The 23,568-nt window shown below is 39.2% G+C and overlaps 5 protein-coding genes across 7 annotated transcripts in view; 2 read left to right on the top strand and 3 right to left on the bottom strand.

Moving 5' to 3' along the window:
• Positions 1–1,828: 1,828 nt before the first annotated feature.
• Positions 1,829–3,434, top strand: LOC148173142 (uncharacterized). The gene has a single exon (XM_088038463.1). The coding sequence runs from the start codon at positions 2,130–2,132 to the stop codon at positions 3,369–3,371; it is 1,242 nt and encodes a 413-aa protein (XP_087894589.1). The 5' UTR covers positions 1,829–2,129; the 3' UTR covers positions 3,372–3,434.
• On the bottom strand, positions 3,378–12,838 carry LOC148173140 (aminopeptidase N). The gene is made up of 12 exons (XM_088038462.1): positions 12,662–12,838; positions 8,954–9,013; positions 8,648–8,904; positions 8,228–8,602; positions 8,064–8,182; positions 7,807–8,014; positions 7,398–7,757; positions 7,164–7,347; positions 6,639–7,118; positions 6,390–6,589; positions 6,028–6,342; positions 3,378–3,700 (listed from the first exon to the last, which is right to left on the bottom strand). Exons 2-12 carry the CDS (start codon positions 8,999–9,001, stop codon positions 3,451–3,453), a joined length of 2,796 nt encoding a protein of 931 aa, XP_087894588.1. The 5' UTR covers positions 9,002–9,013; positions 12,662–12,838; the 3' UTR covers positions 3,378–3,450.
• Positions 9,219–12,720, top strand: LOC148173141 (uncharacterized). The gene is made up of 3 exons (XM_088039838.1): positions 9,219–9,299; positions 9,348–12,607; positions 12,654–12,720. Exons 1-3 carry the CDS (start codon positions 9,219–9,221, stop codon positions 12,718–12,720), a joined length of 3,408 nt encoding a protein of 1,135 aa, XP_087895964.1.
• A 738-nt stretch (positions 12,839–13,576) lies between the features above and the next one.
• gogo (thrombospondin-1 like protein golden goal) overlaps positions 13,577–23,568 on the bottom strand; it is a 64,920-nt gene continuing 54,928 nt past the window's right edge. The window contains exons 3-12 of one of the 3 annotated variants that reach the window (XM_088038280.1): positions 22,562–23,103; positions 22,368–22,511; positions 20,659–21,013; positions 19,156–19,286; positions 16,456–16,689; positions 16,134–16,386; positions 15,830–16,048; positions 15,601–15,775; positions 15,162–15,468; positions 13,577–14,888 (exon numbers count right to left, since the gene is read on the bottom strand). In XM_088038280.1, coding sequence (XP_087894406.1) covers positions 14,184–14,888; positions 15,162–15,468; positions 15,601–15,775; positions 15,830–16,048; positions 16,134–16,386; positions 16,456–16,689; positions 19,156–19,286; positions 20,659–21,013; positions 22,368–22,511; positions 22,562–23,103 — 3,065 coding nt within the window. In that variant the 3' untranslated portion in view covers positions 13,577–14,183. The remainder of the gene's footprint in view (positions 14,889–15,161; positions 15,469–15,600; positions 15,776–15,829; positions 16,049–16,133; positions 16,387–16,455; positions 16,690–19,155; positions 19,287–20,658; positions 21,014–22,367; positions 22,512–22,561; positions 23,104–23,568) is intronic. The other 2 variants (XM_088038281.1, XM_088038282.1) reach the window with 2 other exon arrangements.
• Positions 16,698–19,144, bottom strand: LOC148173139 (cilia- and flagella-associated protein 157). The gene has a single exon (XM_088038283.1). It carries the CDS (start codon positions 18,826–18,828, stop codon positions 16,987–16,989), a length of 1,842 nt encoding a protein of 613 aa, XP_087894409.1. The 5' UTR covers positions 18,829–19,144; the 3' UTR covers positions 16,698–16,986.

The raw sequence follows: 23,568 nt of genomic DNA, 5'->3' as shown, positions 1-23,568 counted from the left end.
ATTAGTAATAATTTTTTTAAAGCCATTTTAAAATGAGTCGCTTAAATGCAAACTTCGACATCTGCATTGAGCCTAAATTTTCGCAGCAGGAGGAAAAGCTTTTCTGGAGTTTTTATCTTTAAAGATTGGAAGACATTACGTCAGTTTGTAGGAAAAAGTCTATAAATTACGGAGGTGTACCTTTTCAAAATCTGTATTGAACAATTTAGTTACAAAAATAGAATTTATATTGCGCCAAATTTCGGTCTGATGCAATTGTCAGATTTTGCTTTTAAGCGACTCAAATGAGTGAATCATTTTTGCTTTAATTTTGAGAGGCAGTGTACTTCTATGTTCTTGCAAATTTGAGCTTCCACTTTCCAAATATTTTTTGTTTACTGCAAAAATAATCAATTGTGTAGTTTAAGTATTGTCATGTTTTTACACAATTTTACATAATTTTTCCAAATTTATTAATATTATCATTATTAAGATTTTTTTCCCATTTTTTTTAAATTGCCTTCTTTTAAATGTGTAGGTAAAAAATCTTTGTCTTTCAGTAAGTATCTACTTTAATTAAAAGACAATTTCGTCCAGTAATGCTTTAAAAATCGTCCGATTGTTATTGTTATTAGATTTTAACTGGTTACCTGTTTAGAATTTAGTAATAAAGTATTATTGTTTGTAATTTTTACTATAAGTCTACTATAGAAAACTAAATATTGTAGACTAGTGTATATTTAGTTGCATAATCATTTACTAATAAAATTTAAATGTTAGTTATGCAACATAAGTTTCGAAGCTGTGCATGCTAAGTTGCATAATATAAATTCTTAAAAATCTGATTTTAAAAGCCAAGGTTCTTTAAATTTAAATTGGCTTTAATCCGAATGCAAAATATTTATTACAAATTTGTAAGCTTGTTAAACTTGTCTATAAAATCAGGTTAAATTGTTATAATTAGCTCACAATTAAAATTTAATATTTAGCCGGCCCATTGTTGAATAGGTGCAATTATTTACTGTAATAACTAATAAGGCTCATGCGTTTAATAAATTTAATGCTCAAATGCTTGTTATTTATTTACTTTTATTGCCTATTGTTCTAAAAATCAATAATTTAATTTATAAACAATAACTACATTACTTATAGCTCAATTAAAAAGTGAAACATTGTAAACAACATGCAACGCGGCCATTAATTTTTGATAAGTATGTAATTTGAACAGGAAATTTATAAAATCGAATCTAGGAATCAATAGTCCTTTTTTATTTTATACGTCACAGATAAAAATATTTTTATTTAAAATTTTTTTTTACTTATAGTAAGTTCTTATCAGCAACGCTTACCTATCTACCCTTGAAATTATTGACATTGATTACATACAACAGTATACAATTACAGCTGGTGCCTGTCGATTTGAAAAAAGTTTTTAAGTCACTCGTTTTAGTTAGAAAAAAGTGGAGGCGCTGTAATCAGTCAAACATTTTTATCTTGAGCAATTTATGGACTTGTGCGTTGTTGTGTGTCTTGGTAATTTTTTTTACCAGCGTTTGGTGTGCGGTGTGGAAATTTTTGGACGCCCACCGCCAATTAGACTAAAAGAGACCTAATTCGCTTCTGTGTACCTTCAAGCCCACACAGCATTCAAATTTCTATTATACCAATGCAATTATCATACAACCTCAATCAAATGACCCAATTGCGTGCACTTGTACATTTCGCTGAATCACTCTGTATATGTAATCCAGAAGGAAGTTTACAAACATTTCCACCAACAGTGACAATAGTGCGCGTCACATATTTATGAATATAATTAGATGGTACCGTCTAGGTCGTGAATGAAAATAGTTTCTCATTTTGGTCAAGTGCCAACCCATTTTGGGGTCAATATTACCTAATACTTTAAAGTTGAGAACACCACATGTGTGCGTACTATTGATTTAACGATTCAATAAAAACTTTTATTGTTCCCAATTCCACGCGTTCTCTCGTCTAAATTGTAAATTACAATTGTCTTTTCTGATAACCACCGCCAATTTGCTCAATTAAAAGTGCCCTCTCCAGTGTTTAATTGTTGCGGTCACGTGATTGTGCCCCCGAGTACCGACTTATCGTTGATTCGAAACAGTTTACAGTTGTCTCTCACGATGGTGAAGTCGAAAGTGAACGATTTGTGCGGGCTTTTATCGAAAACTCTAGGAAATGACATCGAAATCATCGATCAGAAAACGACGCTTTTAACAGCACCAGGAGAACACTATGGAAGTATCATGCTCGCTCTGCAAGTCACCGTGAAAAAACCATCAAGCAAAGAACAGACGTACGATTTGGTAGCGAAATTGATCCCTGCCAACGAGATGCTGAGGGTCGCGTTTGATATTTCGGTGACTTTTCGGAAGGAAGTGTTGGCCTACACTATGACGATCCCCACGTTGACGCAGCTGCAAAAGAATTTTAACGTTCCTGAAGAAGACTCGTATGAGAATCTCTTTCCGAAGTGTTACGGAGCTCGGGTATGTCTGGATGCTAGTAAGAACGAAGTAGATGAAGATGGAGTTCTTATTTTTGAGAACTTGAAGATTCAAGGGTTTAAAACTGAAGACAGACTCATTGGGTTTGATTTAGAAGCAGCGCGACTAATTCTCCGCGATTTGGCTCGCTTTCATGCGGTTCCAATTGCTTTGAAGCGTCTCAAACCCGAAGAATTCGAGAAGAAAGTCAGACCCAGTCTTGCGAAGAATCGCGGTTTGGAGCAGTTACCGCCAGAAGTAGGTCTAGCTTTTCATAACAGTATTTTGGAAGGTGCTCTGGAAGTCGAGGAGCTGAAACCATACTTGGAGAGAATCCAGAAGGTGGTAGACTACGCTGCAGCTCACCCTTACGTCGATAGAGCGGAACCGAAAGAACTCTGGGGGAGTGTTTCGCACTCCGACTTCTGGACAAGCAACACCATGATATTAAGAAACGAGAAAAATACTCCCATCAAAAATAAAATTGTCGACCTGCAGATCATGACCTACAGCTCTATTGCGAGGGACGTGATCTTCTTCATGTACACAAGTATTATAAACGAGGTTCTAGATAAGCACTGCGATGATCTGATTAAAGTTTACCATGATAGTTTTGTGGCAACTCTTCAACAATTTGATTTAGATGTGACTGAGTACAGTTTAGAGGCGTTCTTGAAGGAACTCGATGAAATAGCGCCCACAGAGATCTACCACGTTTTGGTGATGTTAAAACCGATCTGCACCGAACGAGGCAAAGTTCAAAACAGTCTTGAAGATTTCCAAGACAGCGACTGGAGCAGAAAGGACCTGCTAGGCCCTTCTCATCGCAGAAAACTCAAGAGTACGGTTCTAGCGCTGGCTAAAAGGAACTGGATTTAGTGCAAATTTTGGTTTTTATATCACTGTTTCTATTTTACACAATAAATACAATTTATGACTCAATTTTATCTTGTTATGATTATTTGGTGGCGTTATTGACTCGTAAATACTCGTCTAACCATTTTTCGATAACTGGAAGGTTATCGTTGCTCCATTTTGTCTCTTCTTTTATATTTTTGAGAGCTTTTTCTACGACGAAATCTGCTGTTCCGAATTCGCTCTGGCGTTGGACGTAGAGTTCAGAGACCATGTCTAGACCTTCTTGTGTTTTGAAGACGGTGGTGGCTGAGGTAATCAAACCGTTCCATAGTTGATGCTTGTTTTCGAATCTGGAAATTGCAATTTCTGAGAAAATGATTTTCCATCGAATTGTTTACTGAGTTAAAATTTATTGGTTTGCTAAGAAATCAGATGTGTAAGGACGATGATCCATCACACCGCGAATGGTGGAATTAACAGCTTGTAATCGCACTGTTATTTTGTTTATTGTCATTTGATATGGGTTAACCAGAACTGTAAACTTATCAGCAACGGCTACATATCCTTGAAATCGTTGACATTGATTTGTTTATCAGTTTATACTTGCTAGTTTTCCAACAATGAAGACATACAAACCATATTTCTCTAGTGACGTTTTCCTCGGAATTACATTGAACTTTTTAAAAATGAAACGAGCTAATGTTTCTAGTCAAAGTGCGAGTTTTTTTTTGCGAATCACTCAATAACATTACTTACGTCGAACAAGACCATTAAATCATGCGAAAGGTTAGCTTTAATATTACGGCTAATTTTTCCACGTACTTCGAAAATGTCACGCCAACATGACATAATTTCAGAAGATTAGGTCTTAAAATGTGATCATCGCTTCACGGATGAAAACAATAAAACATGGAATTGCATAACACGGTCGTGTTAAAGTAAACCAAGATTGGTGTTGGATAAAAAATGCATCCACGTGTATTTTACGTTCGTGTTTGAGACAATTACTTGGTTTTACGAGTTCGAAGTGGCAGAATAATTGTTGTTGAGGATTAGATGATCGATCAAGATCCTGATTACGTCTCGCAATCGCAGGTATGAGAAAAATAAGCTAAGATAAAAACTATTTTTTTTTAAACTCAATAAAATATTGTACACAACACGTGAATTAAAATTATTTTTTTCTGGAAAAAACTAGCAGAACCTTCCTTTTAAGTAGTAGTAAATTAGCATTTACATATTATCAATTAAATCCTTCAATATAATTGTGTTGTATTCCTGCCTGCAAATTACATTAACGCATTCTCGTTGAACACGTTTCAAATTTGATAAGAAACTGTTATCTTAAGGCCGGAACATTGGAATTATAAATATGCATTACTTATTCACAGAAATCAAACAGTGTTATTCCAACAGTCCTATAAGAATAAAATTCCAAATTTCCAAACACAAAGTTCACGGTGACACGGACTTTTACAAGAAGATAACATTAGCAACGTCTCCGATAAGTTTGCATAACATTTTTTGGGAAGTACGATGATTACTGCAATGACTGTGTACAATTCGTTTTAAAGGAAAATACGACATTAAATAAAATTTAGTTAATCATAGTCAAGGATTTTGAGATTGTCTGATCTTATTATAACCAAGCAACCCATTATACATCTTTCGGGTGTTTCGCATATTACTGAACATAAGGAGATACAGTACAACCTCGATTATCCGTGCTTTTCTCGAAAAACACGGATAATTGAGATGTTCAATAAACATACGTTTTAAGGCAACAAAATTTTTTGGAGCATTTTTTAAATCAAAATATATAAAAACTAACAAAAGTTATCAGCATCTTAACTATAACAATTTTTAATATTGAAAAAAATTGAAACAATTAATTCTTATTAGACATATTACATAAAAGTAACTATTTTGTGGAAAAAAATTTGGTTCAAAAATTTTCTCTGCCACTTTTCAGTTCAGTTTTCAGTTTCCTTCGTTATAAAGGATTTCATTGCAAAACAATTTATTTCAAGCATTTTCCTTAATGTTTGAGAACACTACTTACTATTCAAAGACGAAAATGTTAACTCATGTACTCATGTACACTGACTTAAATCTCATTAAACTACATCAACTATTACTCGTGAAATTCCTAATTTTAAGTTTTTTAACATTGAAAGCAAAAATTCGAACTAATTGGTCTTCGATTTGTGTTTTTTGTAATGCACGGATAATCGAGGCACAGATAATCAACCGAACACCCATGCACGGATAATCGAGGTTCTACTGTAACATAAAAATTTGAATTTTATTGTTTTCCTGCTTTCTCGAACTTTCACATTAAATTTGGTTTAAGGTAAATTGGGCTCTAGAAAATTCTTATCCTGAGAGATATTTATACGAGTATAACTCCATGTTATTACGGCATTAGTGAAAATAATTAAAAAATGTAAAATTTTAAATTTTTAGCTCGAAATTACGATTAGTTTTGACTCGATTTTTTGAATAACGCCGCGATAACAATCAATTTTAAAAATGGTTGTTGCATTAAGAACCTCTTAAAGCACAATCCACCATTAACCGAATTTATTTGGATGTTCAGGAGAGCAGAAAAAAATAAAATTTGAACTCTCAAGTTATTTACCTATGATTAGCAATACACAGAACACCTGGTACATACCTAACTTTGAGAACATCCCAATTCTTCTTCAAAAAGTTGAACAGAGTTGTATAACCATTGGCGCTTCCGGTCAACATGCTGAAGATCAAGTACACGTCGTTGTCAGTGAAGTTGCCATTTTCTTCCAAAATCGTGATATTGAGCAGTCTTTCGATTTTGTCGGCGCCGTTCGGACATCCAGCTAATGTCTTCAGAAGATACGTCCTCTCGTTTTGTTTGCGGTGTGCTGGGAAATTGATAATTCTCTGGAGACCAAATTCCCATTCTTCCTTAGTTCCCCATTTGAAAACTGGGCAGATGTACTGGTTTGCGACTCTGGAACACATTCTTAGAGACAGGTTTTGTTAATTAACAGTACTAACGGGTTTCCTTCGTCAGGATTCTCACTTTCCATCCACTTCTTGAACGCGGTTTGGGCTTCTTCAATGCATGGTCTGTAGCCCGCTTGACATAAGAAGACTTTGGAGGAGCTTCGCAAGTGAGCTTTACCTTCGCACTCTCCTTCCTGGGGCTCGTCTCCGAGTTCTTCGTACAAAGGAGTCAACAAGAGTCGGACATAAGTCTATAACAATAAAAACAGAATTTAAGTACTCACAGTAAAACCTAAGTACTTGGAATTTCTTGTGGACATCCGAACTATCAATGTGTCTTCCAATGTGGTCAATCAGCGTAAACACCGGATCCCACGCAAGATACTCTCTTTCGTGCTTCAAGAACAGCGTCATGTTAAGAGCCGTTGCGAAGCTCAAATCTCCAGCATAAGCAAGATTCCACGCATCATGCAACAGTTTCGCTCTGGTGTTCACAGGAATCTTAACACGATTCTCGGTGCAAAGATACTGCGCCAACATGTTCCAATTCTGGACGTCGTAGTTAACCGGGAAAGGCCCGATTTCTTCAGGATTAATAATAATAAACTGGTTTGGTCCCGGGAGATCTTTCACAATTATTTCTCGCTGTTTCTTCATCCAAACTGATGGAGTCGCGTTGGTGAAGTTCATTTTGTCTTCTCGGATGAGCACGATTGGAATCCACCACAAGAACTTCTCTTGGTCAGGGACGTCATGCGGGCGCTCCCTCAAGTAGACTCTCTGCAAAAACTAGTTAGGAACTGCTGGCCATTCTGAGATAGAGACCTGAGAAATGGTAGCACTGTTATCATGGTAGTTTCTTGTGACGTTGACGACTGGTAAGCGGTCTTTGGTGATCCAAGAAGCTGCAATCTCGTTCACAGTTATGGGATCTGCTAAGACTTTGTCGATTTTGGCTTGTTCCGTTAAGGCGTTCCAGATGTCGTCTCCGAAGAATGTTTTGTATTCTCTGAGAGATATCAAATAAAAAAAAGAATGCAAGAAGGATTTTTATTTTACCTATCATCCATGAACTTTCGCAAGCCACGTTTGAACGTTTGTTCGCCAAGAGTGTAATTCAACATTCTGAAGACCAACTCGGTTTTGGCAGACGAGGAGTCTTGTTTGATGGCCGTGCTTTTTCCATGCGGATATCTTTTGCTAAATTCGTAATAAATAGAGTACAGCATCGTCATGGGCCAGTTATTGAATGATTCCTTCGTATCCATCTTAAGAGTTGTGTACGCGGTGAGGTACCTAGCCAAAGCGTAGTTAATATGGGCGTCGCTCCACCAGAACGGAGTTGCCAAAACGCCCAACCACTGGTAAACCATCTCTTGAACGACATGCCACGATCCGCGGCTACTCAACTCGCTTTCCCTGTGAACGAATGTTGTAAAAGAGTTGGATGGACTTCTGGAGTTCATACTTGAATAAAATTAGCCCCCAGCTGTCTGTCGGACGAGTGGCTTGGTAATTCGGAAGAGCCACCAAGTCGATTTTTTGTACTGGGGACGGACGGTTCCAGAATTCCCTCAAGATTCTGTACGCCTTTTCAGCTTTGTTCTTGGCTGCATTGGGGCCTTCGATCAGAACTTCGAGGAAGTCTGGTCGGGCCGAAACTCGAAAATCGATTTCTGTAGGAAACAAACTGTAGTTCGATGATTGTACGGCGATGGTTTTTACCTCCAGAGCTTTCTTTGTTCGTCTCAGTGCTGAAGTCAGAAACTAGAATTCCGACGGAGAAAGTGGACATTGGAGGAGTTTGATCAAATGTGTCACGAACCCAATCAGGTTTGTCTTCTCTAAAAATCACAATGCAGTTGTGAAAAACGAGTTTTTTTACCTACATCGGTTCTTGTTTGGCCATCTGCATGTTAGATAACGCAGTCATGCCTTTTTGTCTGATCACACTAATAGTGAATGGCACTTTATACGCCGGTTCGTCGAAACACGGGAAAACTCTTCTAGCTAAATTCGGCCTCAGATGCGTGGCGGCAAACCACTTCTGAGTCTTCGTCTTAGGATCTGTGTAACTGCTGCGAAACAACCCCTCGCTGGTCCCGTTAAACATTTTCCCTGAAAACGTGAGATCGACTTCACATTGCGTCCCTCTTTTCGCAGATTTCTCCAAATGGATAATATACACAGGCTTCTTGGGGACTCTCTCCGTCTTCATCACCCTCATTTCAGTTGGTGGTAAAGGAGTTGATGACGCTTTTTCGCTACAAAAACACGCTAATTCCAGTCTCGTTATCTTGTTGACTCACGTTTCGTCATCTGGAGCAAATTGTGTGACGATAATCTTAGAAATCTCCAAATCTTCGTGTGCATGAAGCGTAATTTGATCCGTGGGTTCTTGCCAAGTGACGTTGATGCGGACTCTACCATTGAAATCACCTTTGTTGGGATGAGGTTCAAGTTCAAGGATGTAACTGTTGGGTGTTACGTCTCTCGGAAGACGCGAATCGGAAATAAGACTGTGAGCTGCGATTAGATCTATGCTTCTTCGGCTTCGGGCGTCTACCTGTTAAAACAGAAAGTCCAGACGAAGAAAACGAAGGAAAATCACGTACCAAGATTACAAAGAATAGCGCGATGACAGCCTTAAAGAAAGCCAACATTTTTCGAGTAATCTGCAAACAAAGCGTAAATTACAAAAATTTATAATCGATGATGCGTAAATAGTGTGATTTTATTAGTTGAATAATTTTTCGTGTGTTTAATTTGTCCCTTATCTTTTTTTATGGTTGCGCTTCTTAAGAACCGAAAATATAAATTAGCATTACGGTTCGCATTATTTAAACTATTGTTTAGTGCGGAGTTCGTGACAACAGCACAATGTTGCAACTGATTTGCACGAGTCAGCGAAAAGTAGTAATCGCTCTGTTATTTTTGTTTACACCGTTGGCGCACTTTACAGTAAGTATACCAATTTTCTTTCAACATATCTTTGACTTTTTCACTTAGAAATGCCCAAACGAGCATTCACACATTTATGGTATCAAAACCAAAGCCTGGTGGTACTCCAACGCCAGTATCAACAACGAAATTGTGATATCCGAACCTCCATGTTTGGACGGTTCCTCCAACCTCATTACCAGAGTTTGTAAAAGCGGTTCTTGGCACCCGTCGACAACTCCACGTTGCCTGAAGATTTCGAAAGAAGAGACGTGTCCAGACAACTTCCAAAAAGTCGAAGACTTCTGTGTTAACGTGACAGAGCCGCAAAAGTGGTCAACCAACGCGTCTTTGTCGTCACGTAAAGTTACACCAAGTCACAGTTTTTGGCTCCCGGTACGAAGAACGGTGAAATACGGAGACTTCGAGTATGTTGAAGTCGGTACCAATTACGGTAGCAAAGTCCATGTGGATGTTGATTTCAAGGAGTACTACAGCGGTGACTGCGTGCTTTTCGACGCCAAAACCAACAGACTTAAAGTTGAAAATTGCAGCAGCTCGCATCCTGTGGTGAGGTACTTTGAAAGAAACTCTCCTTTGTATGATTGTCCTCCGGGGTGTCTCGCCACAAACTCGGATTTTCAATGTTTTTGTAAATCAAACAATTGTAAGAATTTGGCGGTTGTTCGGACCACCAATGATAGACAGATCTTGAGGACACTTGTTGGTGAAGACGTCTGTCGTATATCTGGACTTGGAGAAAACTCGCTTTCGTTTTTAAACGGGAGTTTGTGGCAGTCGGGAAATGTCACCACGAACTGCTCCATTTGCCAAGTTAACGCAAGAAGCTCTCTCGCAACAAAGATGGTGTTGTCGTTCGAAGAGAAAAAGAAAGATCTCTATTTACTGGTGTATTCACCGGAAGATGTCAAACACGATGACGATGATGAGCCATTAATTTTTTGCTTCACCAATGCTGCTAAGACAAAACTGAAAGCGAAATGTGAAACTGATCTAGTCCTTAAAGTGCTCAGTTCCGCGGATTATCCCGAATCCTTTTATGTTTATGAAGTGGAAACGGAGAGGTACATGGGGGAGTACTGGTGCGAAGCGTTTTTTCAAACTAACACTCTTCTGAAGTCCGAGAAAGTTATCGCTTATGAAAGAAAGCAAGGGAATGAGTACGCTCTTCGTGTGGTTGCCGAAAAGGTCTGCAAACACTACTCCTGCGACCTAGTCGACGTCTACAAACAGTTAATCAAAGAGTTGAAAGAGCCACTTGATGCCGAAATCAGAGTCATGGAAGTGTTCAATTTTGATATCTACAACGATGTGTTGGATGTTCTTCTTCACGTCAGCACCAGAAAAGACTTAGATGTTACCAAAGAGTACTCTTTAATGTGGGGGGTACTCACCAAGCACCCTCTAGAAGTCAAGTTTTTTAGGAGCAGTGAATACTGCTTGCCGGAGACTTTAATTTTAAACAATACAAAGTTACACTGGCCGTTGACTTCGATCAACAATGTTGTTGTCTCCGAAGAGTTATGTCTTCAAGAGGATGGTACTCCGATAACTCGACAGTGCCAAGGAAGCTTCTTGTACGGCGCCGCGTGGTCTAATGTGACAGGTCACTGCGTGGAAAACCCTCTAGTTTCTGCAGTTACAGAAAAACTGAAGAAAATGGCGGAGCTGCCGGAGACGCGAGTCGAAGATGTGTGGAGGATTGTCGGGAAAGCTCAGTTAACACTTCTGGACGTCTACTACTTGAATATTATCCTGAGCAAACTGAGAGAAACAGACAGTTATGCTTTAGACTTCGTCGATAAGTTGATGGTGACCGACAAATCAGTTCTGAAGGTGTCCCAAGCTAGACTCAACTTAACAGACAACATTCTCCAAACTCTCGAAGACCTTCTAACCAACGTGTCTTTAAACCCCGAGTCTGTTTATTTCACGCGGAAAAACAACCTTATTGTCCATGTAACTAACCCCTTTCAGAGTAACGTGTCGGGGTTGCTACTCTACGGCGCTCAAGAACAACTCTTCGGCGAGTTTTCAATCCACGACTTCGAACGAGGGAAGACTTTCGAAGATGTCAAACGAGAGAATCTAGATCTTGCTGTGTATGTTCCTGAAGCGATCCTCCGACAGCTACAGAACGAGACCAACAACACAGTTTCTGATATTGTCGTCATCACTGTGGTCTTCCACAACGACAACTTCTTCGTCGATGACAACTACAATGCCAACAGTTTCGTTGTCAGCGTGTCAATTCCCGGGTACGGCAGCTACTTGAAATCTCCAATTCCCATCATTTTCAACTCACCGAGTGACAACGCTTCGAGAACGTGCGGATTTTGGGACCACGGTTCCAAAATAAACCGCAAAAAAGGAAAATGGTCAGTGCTGGGTGGTAATTACGCGCAACTCAACGACTCTTTACACTCTTGTTCGTTCGTGCATTTAACACACTTCGCGCTGTTATTGATGAGCGATAAAGCGAACGCTGTTGATTCGGTTGAGCAAATCGAAGAAATGATTTTAGATCATGATTTGGAGATTATTACGATAATCGGTTCTTCGCTTTCGATTTTTGGGATTGTAGGGATTTTCACAACGGCTCTAATGTACGAAAAGTGGAGGAGTAAAATCGGAACAAAGATTCTCATGAATTTGTCTATCGCAATTTTTCTTGAGTTGATCTGCATTCATTTGTCGGAGATACGGGAAGTTAAGGTTTCGCCTACAGTCTGTAAGATAGTCGGGATGATTCTTCATTACGTGGTGTTGAGCAAATTTGCCTGGATGCTCATTTACGCGTTTCTGCAATATTACCGCTTCGTACAAGTAATTGGGGTGATTCCAAAAAAACTAATTTTGAAATCTGTTATTGTCGGTTGGGGAATACCTTTGGCTTTTGTGTCTTTTGTTGCGTTATTACCAGGAGATTACGTTTCTAGTACTTACGATATTTGTTATCCTCGAGGATTATTGTTGCATTTAGCGGTTATACTTCCGATTAGTTTGATAATGGTAGCAAATACTGTAATATTCTGTATGGTGATGTATAATGTGACGCACACTACAAATTCTGGTGGCAGTAAGAAACTATTTCGATTGAGATTATACCTCGCGCTGCTACTTTTTTCAGTTCTTGGAGTTCCCTGGATTTTCGGCATAGTAGCGGAGCTCCTAGGGGAGTCATTCATGAAAACTATTTTATTTTATCTTTTTTGTATCACTGCAACAATTCAAGGCTTTGTTCTGTTTTTGTTTTACGTGGTTTTGAACACCGAAACGCGAAACTACTGGAGGCGTTTTTTCGCCAAGTTTACATGTTACCATTGTAATTGAAAATAAAAATTAGAAAACAAGCAACTTACCTGTAAAATACAAAGCCCCAACACATATGTTATTCCTTTCTGGAACACAACTGGATTAAATCTGGTTAATAATATTCTTTCGCATTCCTTTGGAATTATTTAAATGGTTTCTAAGTCTCTCAATGACTGTTTAGACTAAGAATGAGATGGTGAGAGTTATCACAGTGATTCTGCACAATGGGGGTCATTATGCAGTTAAAATTCAACAGGCAAATTGGTGGTAAATTAGGTGCTACCGGTGTGGAAGCGGCAATAATGGTATTGATTGGGGGAATGAAGAAGGATTATTAAGACTGACGTCGGTTGCGACTTGTTAGAACCTGAAGAGAGGTCTGAAGAAATGTTGTGCAATTTAGATAAAATTACTTCAGTTGAGCACTTAAAAAAAATTTGTTTGATTTCAGACACCCAATTTTTGGAATAAAATTTTAAAAAGTTGTTTGATTTAAATTTGGAATAAGCGAATTAAAATAATAAATTTATTTTTTCAATTACGGGTCCTCAGACTTTTTTGTTTATTGTTTTTCTTGAGCTCCTCTGCATGGTCAACCCATTGTAAACATTTTGTTATTTTTATGACATTGACTACTAACACAGTTTTTGATTCAATAAAAAATGATTTATTATTCAAGAATTATTCAATTAGATTTAACTGACGTGAGTGAGATAACAATGAAAAAATTCAGGGTCACCACAAAACAATTACACGCAGGCAACCAACATGACAGTCGCAATGATAAAACAGAAGTAAATTGATTTGTGGAAATTTCCATAGTTTCACTTTTGCTTTGTATCGAATTTTAAAGTGGAAATGAGGGTAATAAAACGACGAGACGAAAGAGGAAAGTAAAAGTTTTCCGTCCTATGAAGCTGTCGGTTGTTAGTTGCCTACGTCAATTCAGTCAAAAACACGAGTAATATAAATACGTAAATTTATTTTGCCATTAGTACATATACCAAATTTTGTATCATATAAATCTAGCGTATTTGTAACATTTGATAACAAAAAAACTATTTACAAAAACCGTAAAATTATTTAGGGCGATAAAAACAAAATTACAAAAGCAAGAGCATTTTGAAAAAACTGACTGGTTGATCGGGAAACTGTTCTATTCCCGGACTTCCAAGTACCGTTTTTTATTGTACTCTCAAGCCACTATAATTTGCCTAAAAAGGATGTCCTTTGAAGACTGACCTGCTGTGACACTTAATGAACTTCTCATCCTGACAAAATGTACATACAACGTCAAGAATGAAAATTCCCCGTCTGGTCCCTTGCACAAATCAATCGTTTATTACACATCCCTATACAAAACAACAATCTACATGGCTACAATATTCACAAATAGTTAATCTTTTACAAACATGACTAGATTAGAGACTAGATAATTAGCGTCAACATTTTAATTCAACATTCAGTCTCATTCAAAAATGCAATCCTGAGATAGCTTTTGATCGGTTAAAATGCCCTTCGTTAACACCACATAAACAATATTTTAACTTCTCTCAACTTTAATCAGTCTTAACTGGAAGATAAAATATTTGAATCTTGATATGATAATTCAATATTGCACTGATTCTCAGTCACTTCTTTTTCATCGTCGTCGTCATCCGCAAATTTGATCTCTTCCAAACTGTGTCCTTCTAAACTAGGAGATTTTTCAACTTTCGTTTCTTTCTCCATTTCGTCGATTAGTTTACTCGTGGAACTACACCGTTTGCTTTTTGGCATTTCGTGTAATTGTATAGTCACCACAGTTTTATTAAGCAACGGTTCTCGTTCTTTCACTTCGCTAAATGGATGCACTCTTTTATGCTTCTTCATCAAAGGAGAAGCCACCGGTGTTACATCAACAGGTTTATCACCTTTCGGCAACAACATTTCTTCTTCAGGAGACTCCTTATTACTCCCAGGATCAATATACACCTTCGGCTTCATTTCTTCATCGGTGGGAAGAATCTCACCTTCTTCATCCAAAGGAGGGATCCATACTAAGAAAGCAGGATCCATTCCTAGGTAGGATCCAGGAGCTGCACCCGCATTCACCACGTTGTAATCGTAATAATCCATTTCGAGGTCGTTGTCCACGTTGCCAATTGAAAAGTCTGAGCCAGCTGCTGGGCCAGCGAGGAGCTTTTCTCGGTTTCGTTTTTCTTTCGTTTCTTTGGCGTTGGTGCTTCGGATTGTGGCTGTGCTGGCTAGACTGGATGCGGGCGAATAGAACCCCTGAAAGGATGCGGGGTATTAGAGATATGAGTTTGCAGGGGTCGGAGACATCGAAAAGTGCGTTCTAGAAGTGCTCTGGTGAAGGAAGTGACGCATTTTGCTTAAATTTGTGGTAGTAAAATTTGTTTTTTTTTTATTTTGATGACTGAAGTAAATTAAAATACGTTTAGTGGCGGTGAATGAGATGAGTTGGTGAAGTGGGATAACAAGGAGTAATTTTAGTCTGTGCAGCCGTGCTGTGGGAGTGTAATTTGTAAAATTGAAATACTTCACCGGATCACTTTTAGAACCAATTTCAGACGATGTTCTCACATGCGTCATAGTGGCAGTACTGACGTTACTTAGTCTTCTCGAACTTTTAGACGAAGTACTTTTTAAATCGTCTTTCTCGCTCGATTTGTCCTTGTCGCTGGTCAGAGTTGAGGACCGCCTCAAAGTTTTCTGCTCGTAATTCTGTGGCGAACCCGGCAAACTACACGCTACCTCCTCCATTTCGCTCGCAGTTTGCGGTAATGCCGTCGTTAAAGTTTCTTGTTGTGTGAGAGTCGTTGTACTGCTCAAACTCAACGATTCTTCTTGACTGCAATTACGTGGTTCACGTGTTATTAAAAACAAAACTCCAACACTAGCAATAAGATTGGGAACGTGAGTCGCTCGACATTTATCGTCTGAAACTGCACTCGAGTGGAAAGAATTTTAAACTCGGACTTACGCCAACGTCACCTCGTGTTCTTCTTCCTCGTGTTCACAATCCATTGATTCCCTCAAACGGCTGTGCTTATTCCGGGGCTTCATGTGCGGCCTCAATCTAGTTAATGAAATTACTTCCGACAGAAGCGTCGCGCTGGATGAGGCTCTCGTTCGCATCGAAATGCTGGCACAAGAAGCTGAAAATTTATATGTTTACGGACGGGAATTTATCGGGATACAAAACGCAATACCTGTAGGATCAGCGAGGGAATCCTGATCTTCGGCTTGGGCGATGTGGTATTTCCGATACCGAAACAAATACTGCGCTCCCAACAAAGCTGTAGCTATCAACAAACCGCTAAGAAAAAAAATTGCGGCGATGTGGACAGCCGTCAGTTTCAGGATCGCCGCTGGAACCACTCCGACGCTTTGGGCTACTGGCGCTCCAGACACGTTCAGGTTCTTTGCTCCTGTAAAAACATCATTAACACACAGATTACGAAGCCCTCGGCGGCAAAGTTTTTTCATTATTATTATCATTTCATTATTGCTTACTTATTTGGCTGGCGTGAGCGAGGAATCCTCCGCCGCAAATTTGTCCTCCGACAGCGATCTCGTCAGAAAAAAACTCGAGCAATAAATTCGGGCCCGTCGAATTGACGACGGATGGCGTCGTGTCTGGAGCACCGGATAAATCAGCGAGTAAATTCGCTGATAGGGAACTACCATCTCTCACTTTCAGCCATTGAGTGCCGCACGGCAAATGGAATTGCTCTACTCTGAACTGGATTATAAACTCTTCGTCCGCCTAGGAGAGCATTGCGCGTTATTTCATTATTCATGAGGAGAAATTTCATTCAATATCGCATTGAAATACCTGAATCAACCAGAAGGTTCTCCCGGGACAGCTTTGTGAAGAAGTTGCCAACAAACGTTTAGGTTTAGCTTGGCCGAGATGGACAACACAACCGCATCTGCAGTAGGGACCCACTTCGGCTTGAATTTCGGGCATTTCGGCGGCTATATCGCCGGCGGACACACTATTTCCATAAAAGCATTCCCAGTTGTTTCCCATGCTCTTGCCGCATTTTTCAGTCTCCACTGCTTTACCCTATGAATAAATAATTATTATGAGAGCTTTTTCGGGTGGAAATTTAATTAAGGCAGACAGCCAAAGCGACATGTTAAATAAAACCGTTTCTTTGAAATTTCACTTCACAAACGACAAAAATAAAAGTAGAAGGCCTGCGGGTATTGAAATTGAGTTAAAAAAATAGATGATCCTGACGTCGTCACGTTTTTAACTTTTGTGAGACTTCAACAAAAGTGTTTGAACCAAGCAAATAAAACAAACGCAGGCAGTGCATGTACTTTATTTTTTTTTAATTTTGGGATTTCATTAAAGTTTCTACTCCTTCTCATCTTCAGGCAACGGAGAAGTCTCAGCAGTCGTCGCCTCGCTTTCACTAACTTCAGTACTTTCCTTCGCGCCAACAATGGAAACTTTCTTCAAACTTCTTTTTCTTTCGCCTTCGTCTTTATCAACACTAGTTTTACTTCCTTTTTGTGTTTTTATCTGGTCTTCACTTTCTTTTTCTCTATCTCCGACGCTATCTTTACTTTCCTTTTGCGTTTTAATCTGTTCTCCGCTTTCAACTTTGCTTTGACTGCCTTCATCGGTATCTTCAGATTTTGGACTATCTCTATCTTCATCAAACAACTCCATGTCTTCGAAATCTTCGAATTCCTCCGCACTATCTTCTTCTTCGTTGAAATACACATCCGATTCTTCATCAAGCTCGACGATTTCAATTTTACCTGATTCGTGCGACACGCTAATATCAGAGTCGATGGACTTTTGAATGAAATCTTCCTCTTGACCAATGGCTAGGAATTCTTCAAAACTGGGACCAGTCTGCGCTTGAATGTCCCGAAGAGTCGTGATGCTTTCACGTATACGAACAGGTTTAGGAACAAAACCGAGATCACCTCTTTGGTAAGTTGCTGAAAAGGAGCTGACAGTGTCTAACGACGCCGTTCTCGTCTTCTTAGTCTCCGATTCAGTTAACAAAGAAAAGAGTTTAGTGAGAAGAGTTTCACGTTGTGAAGCACGCAGACCTTCATCTGTGACTTTTGTTGGAATCTCCAACACCTCTTTGATGGAAACGACTGCTTGGCCTAAAATCGCTTTGAGATGGTGATTGTCGTCTTGGATGTTGTTCAACTCGTTTTGCAAAGACGATTCTTTACACTTGAGAGCGTGGACGTTTTGTTCCAACACTCTGATTTGGTGGTTCAAAAAAACAACAGATTTGTTTGTCTTCTGGAGTTCTTGAACTGTGTTCTGCATGTCTTTTTCAATGGTTTTGAATTTCGCTAATTTCTCCACCATGTCCTCATGCTCGTTTGTCAGTCTTTCGATTATTTTCAACTGGATTTTAATTTTCCTCAAAGCCTTTTTCTTCTCATCGTCGAAGAGTTGAGCTTGTTGTCTCAAAGTTTTGTCACGAGATTTCATCTCGACGTTTTCTTTGTGAAGTCTGTCATTAGTGAGCAACATTGTGTCAAGTTCGTTGTTGATGGCGATGTTCTCACGAATCACCCGGTGAGTTGTTGCCGCTATTCTTAACTCTGTCGCTTCTTGGAACTCTGAAGATAGTTGGAGGAGTCGCTCCTCCATGTCTTTCTTCAGTTTGTCTTTTCCTATTATGAATTTCCGTTCGATGTCGTACAGTTCGTTTTTGTGGCGTTTTTCCTGTACCTCCATGGCGACTTCTTGATCTTCGAACTTCTTCATGAGGTCGTCACGTTGCGCTCGGAACTCCTCCAAAGAGTTAAGTTTGCCTTCCAACAACTTTATCTCACTTGTAAGCTGCTCGTGCATCTGTCGATATTCGTTTTCCAAGTCCACAATTTTCGCTTCGAATGAATTGGTTTCATCTTGGCGAGTTTCTTCCAGAGCAGTCAACCTCTCTTGCAATTCCGCAATTTCGTCGGTTTTTTCCTGAAGTGTCCGTTTGAGATAGATAATAATATCATTCCGATCTTCGTCTAGTTTCGACAAGTCCGTTTCCAATTGCTCATTTTTCTCTTCTAGTTCCGTAGTTAAACTTCGAAGACGTGCTAACTTTCTATTCAAATCAGTGATTGTGAGCTCGTAGAAAGTTTTATCGACTTCCGTAAGCGCAGTCGGATCGACTTTCGGTGCTTTTTTCTTTTTGCCTTTACCTTTGCCCTTTTTTGGAGCCATCGTGTGGAGAAAGAACACTCTTACTGACAACGGAACTGTCTGAAGTCGTTGCACTTCAAGCCATAATTTCAGACGTAAAATTTGTTAGGTTGTTATGGTAACTTCTATTGATTAGCAGTTTCTTAGAAATGCGGCTTTGTGTGGTTAGCATGCAACAGCTCGTGGTGCGGCGCCGTTCCCACAGTGTGTTTATGAAAAAATGTAGAAAAATGGTGGATGCGCCGGGACAGGAGAAACATTTATATTCAAAAGAAACCTTATGAGCTGACAAGTCGTTTAGCTCCCCATGTTGAGATCAAATAAATCACTTTGCAATTCATGTCTTACCTCGCAGAATTTGGCGCCGTACCGTGGGGGCGGCGAGTCGCAAAACCGATAACGACTCTTTGTGCCTCCAATGCAAGTGCTCGAACAAGGCGTCCAAGGACTCCAAGGTCCCCAACCTCCACTTTCGTTCTCTGAAAAGGCCATAATACGTGACATAAAACAGTATTTCCACTCCGCCATCTAAAAATGAAAACCTTGTCTCCCCTCAAACGCACCCTCTGAAGAAAACATAAACTAATCAACGTGAGCTTAACCCTCCTCTTTAACAATGCAAATAGCAGCGGGGGTGCGTGCTGAGTATAATTAAGATATTTTTCAGGCGCCGCTTTGTTTATAGTTAAGATAAAAAAGTACTTGTAATTCAAATCAAATGTGTCCTGGATGAAGTCCTTTCGGGGTGCTGTTATAATAGAAAATGAGTTTTAAGCGAACAAAAACACTGTTTACTCTTGAGACTTTAGTTAATGGTCTGTGCAAGCGAGCTTTTATATGAAACATGGAGAATTCCGTACTTGCAGCTCCTTATCTATGAAATGCAGACTCGTGCAAGAAATATTCTTCCCAGTTATTGTTTTGCGTCTCACCTGCGCTAAAAACGAAGAAAAACGGAAGCTCGATGGGAATTCCTTTAAGCGGATTCCGCGAAATCTCGTAATGCTAATCCCGCCGAAGCCGTGAATAGAGATGAAGTCGTAAAATATTCGTATTTATTCGGGTTATTTGAGTAAATAGCGTCGGATGTAATTGCGGAATTGTTTTCTGGGTGAAGTGAACGATAAAATGCCGAACATTCCCCGAGGAGAATGCAAATTTCACACTAACAACACGTCATAAGAAGCTGGATTAAGCCAGATACTTTACCTATGTTAGACTACAAATTGAATTTACATAGAGTACAAAAAAAGCTTTCGTGGAAACAAGAATTTGACCCGAAGTATTCTTCAGTTCAAAGCATTCCTCTGGTTTTGCTACTTGACTGAGAGCGTTTGATGCAAGAATTTTAAACAGTGTTTGGCTATTTTGCTGAAGTATTCGGGGGAACTATAATTTTATGAATATGAAAGCAACATTAAATTCTACTCTTGGGCGCTTTTCTCGGCTTAAATTAGCGAAATTATCAGTTAAGTGGAATTGGGGAAATTAGGCTACAAAGACGTCCGTAACAATGTTTTTGTGAAAGTTTCTGGGTGGTTTTTAGAATAATGTAATTAACATAAATTAACAGAGTACCAATTTGAATTAATTTTTATTGCCTGTTTTTACTTTGAAGCTAATTCGTTGAAACGAGATACGCAAATATGAAGGTTCTTCTCTGCAATGTAAAGTTTCTATAATAAATAATTGAACAAAAGTGTCAAGTTGTCCTGTGAGAAAAACCTACATCACCCCCTGTACAAACGTGTTATTTTCACCATCATTCGCCCCATTCATCCTGAAACGTATCCCGACCTTGACGGTCTGTTCCGGTAAATATTTCATTCGGTTCCCAATACATCCACGTACCTGTAACGGGAAGGGTGGGCACGCAATCCATCCTGACGTCAGCGACAGCTTCGTTGATTGCCTGGCTCACATAGACGAAGCAATATTCGACGTAACGCTCGGTGAATAAATCACAATCAAAGTGCAAACTGTGTTGGCCCCGGATGACCCGTTTTTCGGCCACATACTCGAGGGACGTCGGCGGCGCCAAGGATGCCACGTTGGCTCGCAACCGGGCGAACAGACGGACGCGGTCTCCAGACGCCAAAATACACGAAGGATATTGGAAGAGAACTGTTATGCCACCGCTGTGGACATCGCAGGGAAAGATGCTGCGGGCGTGGACATTGAACACGAATTGTTCGCTCCAGTCGGCCTGAAAAAATACAGTTTTATGGGATGCGAGCAGTCGGATAGTTTTCAAGTTTTGTCGTTAAGCTAACGGAGTTTGAAAGTGCGGACACTTAAATGAGGAAAATTAAAATTAGAGACAATGCGGGAATATTAAAAAACTTGATTTACCTAGGCGGGATAGACAGTTTCAACAGAAGCGAGGTTTTACAATTTACGTCCTTTCAGATTTCTAATTTTCATGGCGAGATTTATGATTTTATTACGAAGATGTTTAAAATTTACACCGAAGTGCTGAAAATAAAACTAAATTCAATAATAAATGTTTGCTTCTAGACAGGACTGGAATTGAGTTCAATGCGGAGAAAAAACGAGCAAAAAGAAACATTTATTAGGACGGAAAGCAATCAATAAATTTTTTCAATTTTTGATCTTTTTTTCCTTTACACCGATTTTTTCTATTAGATTTAATTATTTTAAAACAACAAAGGATTGTCATTGGAAAATTACTAGTCAAATAATTGAAATTGATCGAATTTTAGAGAGTGCTTGAAGCCGCAATGCAAACAAACGCAAATATTCAAATTTTAGCTAATGTTCATTTGATGTACAAAACTAAAAAAAATAATTTGATTTTGCTGGTTTTTCTAAATTTTGCAATTTCCTCGTTCCTGAAAAATTCTAAATCAACTGTCAGTGTAATACCTCCATTATTCCTGAGATCTCTATGTGAGAAACGTCGGAGTTAATTCCCGTATCCCGCCGTAAATTCACTCCAAAACTAATATACATTTCAAATAAAAGCGAGAGTGACCCTTGACTTGGTAGCAAATTGCTTTCCCAACCCTCTGAACTGTACCAGAATCAGTATAATCAAGTATTTGACTCGGACCTTCTTGTTAAATGCAATTAATTACAGTAATTATAACACTACTGTTCGCCAATTTGCACATATATGTACACCACATTTCAATTTCGCGTCCTTCGTTTTGTCGAGCTCTACCAAGATTTACTAGTGTCATCACATATTTTCTGATACCATAAATAATGAAAATCCGATAAGAAATTTACATTATTGTGACCATATTCTAGAATTATGGATTGGGATCTCTGAAAATGATTTATTTTGTTGACCTCGTTTGACTGGGTAAATTCTGAATGTTAAACGGGACGTTAGAGTTGGATAAAAAGTCTCAGTGCATAAATTTTCATGAGAAACGGAAATGTTATTTGTGATCTACAAATTTGGAAAGAGTTGAGCATAAAGCGGCATATTTTTAATGCCATATTTCTCAGCGGTCATGGTTTGTAAAAATTCAGTAACTTAGTTCTAAAATTCAAAAGAGAATTCAATTTAATTGCCACGCAAACTTTTTTACCTTTACGTAGGCGGCGGTGTGGGGCAGCAGCTGCGTGGTGGCCGTGGGTCTGAGAAAAAGCGCGTAAAACCCCGCCAATCCGAAAAGCTCGCATCGGAGAGTGAAGACACGCCGCCCCCGAAAGCCTCGCACCTGATCCAGGACCTACATAACATTGTCATTAGCCCGACACGAATTTCAATCTTGTAACCCACCTGAACATTGGAACTGTTTTGTCTGTTGTCATCGTTATCACAGGTGAGTAAGGAATGTCCGCAATAATGTAGCTCCAACCAGAATTCCGGTATGGCACTTGCTGGACTTTCAACCAGTGGTGGACAAACAACCTCTGGAAACTCGAGAATTGCATTCACAGGTCGCTCCGGGTATGTCTGGATCTGCTCCGGTGTCAATGACAGTTGGGGCATGGGCCACCGTACGTCTAAACTTCTCGTGATGACGGAATTCTGGTCTTCGGAACTATTGCCGATGGGTTGCTTTTTAAGAAGGATATAGTATTGACCACCTTTGGATAAATAGCCACAAGGGATTTTAACTAACGTGGTATTGAGGGTAAGAGCGCGAGCTTCGGGGAGGACAGGGAAGGTGGTAAGGGGTTGGGCAATGTTGCCTTCGAGTCGAGATAATTGCAGCATTAGTGGTGGAAAAGATGATGAAGTAATTTGGATGTGGAGGTCGCCGCTTAAGGCGATGTGGGATGGAGGCATCGATAATTCTATTCCTGGGATGCTTCCTCCTGCAACGGAAGGACAATAGCTTTAAAGACAGATAAAAGCAATGAAATTGCATGAGCACTTATCAAATACAATTTTTGAGAGTCAGATTAGAGAGTTAGCGCTTCTGTTAAAGTTTTTCTGGGTCTCATAATTTAGTTTCTTAACTGGACGTAAAAGAAAATAATTGTGTGCAAAATTATAAATTTAAACGTGGTAACAAAAAAACAAATAAACCACCTTTTTGATTATCATGGAATAATACATATTCATTCTCTGTTGTATGGAAATATCGAAGTAACGCACAAAATGTAAAATGTAGTATGAAGACAATAGGATTAGAATTTGAATAAGGTGTTTTCTTACGACCCCATATGAAAATGACATTTTCCACACGGTTAAATGACTCCGAAAGTTGAAGTTTTCGTACATCCATTTTCGAAAGTAAAAGTCACTAGTGTGATATGAATATATCCGTACAGATCTGT

The sequence above is a fragment of the Gnatocerus cornutus genome, chromosome 6 (genome assembly GCF_029298725.1).
Source record: "Gnatocerus cornutus isolate USDA-ARS CGAHR chromosome 6, icGnaCorn1.1, whole genome shotgun sequence".
Classification (NCBI taxonomy): domain Eukaryota; kingdom Metazoa; phylum Arthropoda; class Insecta; order Coleoptera; family Tenebrionidae; genus Gnatocerus; species Gnatocerus cornutus.
Note: the sequence above shows the minus strand (reverse complement) of the source record. Positions and strands in the feature narration are given on the sequence as shown.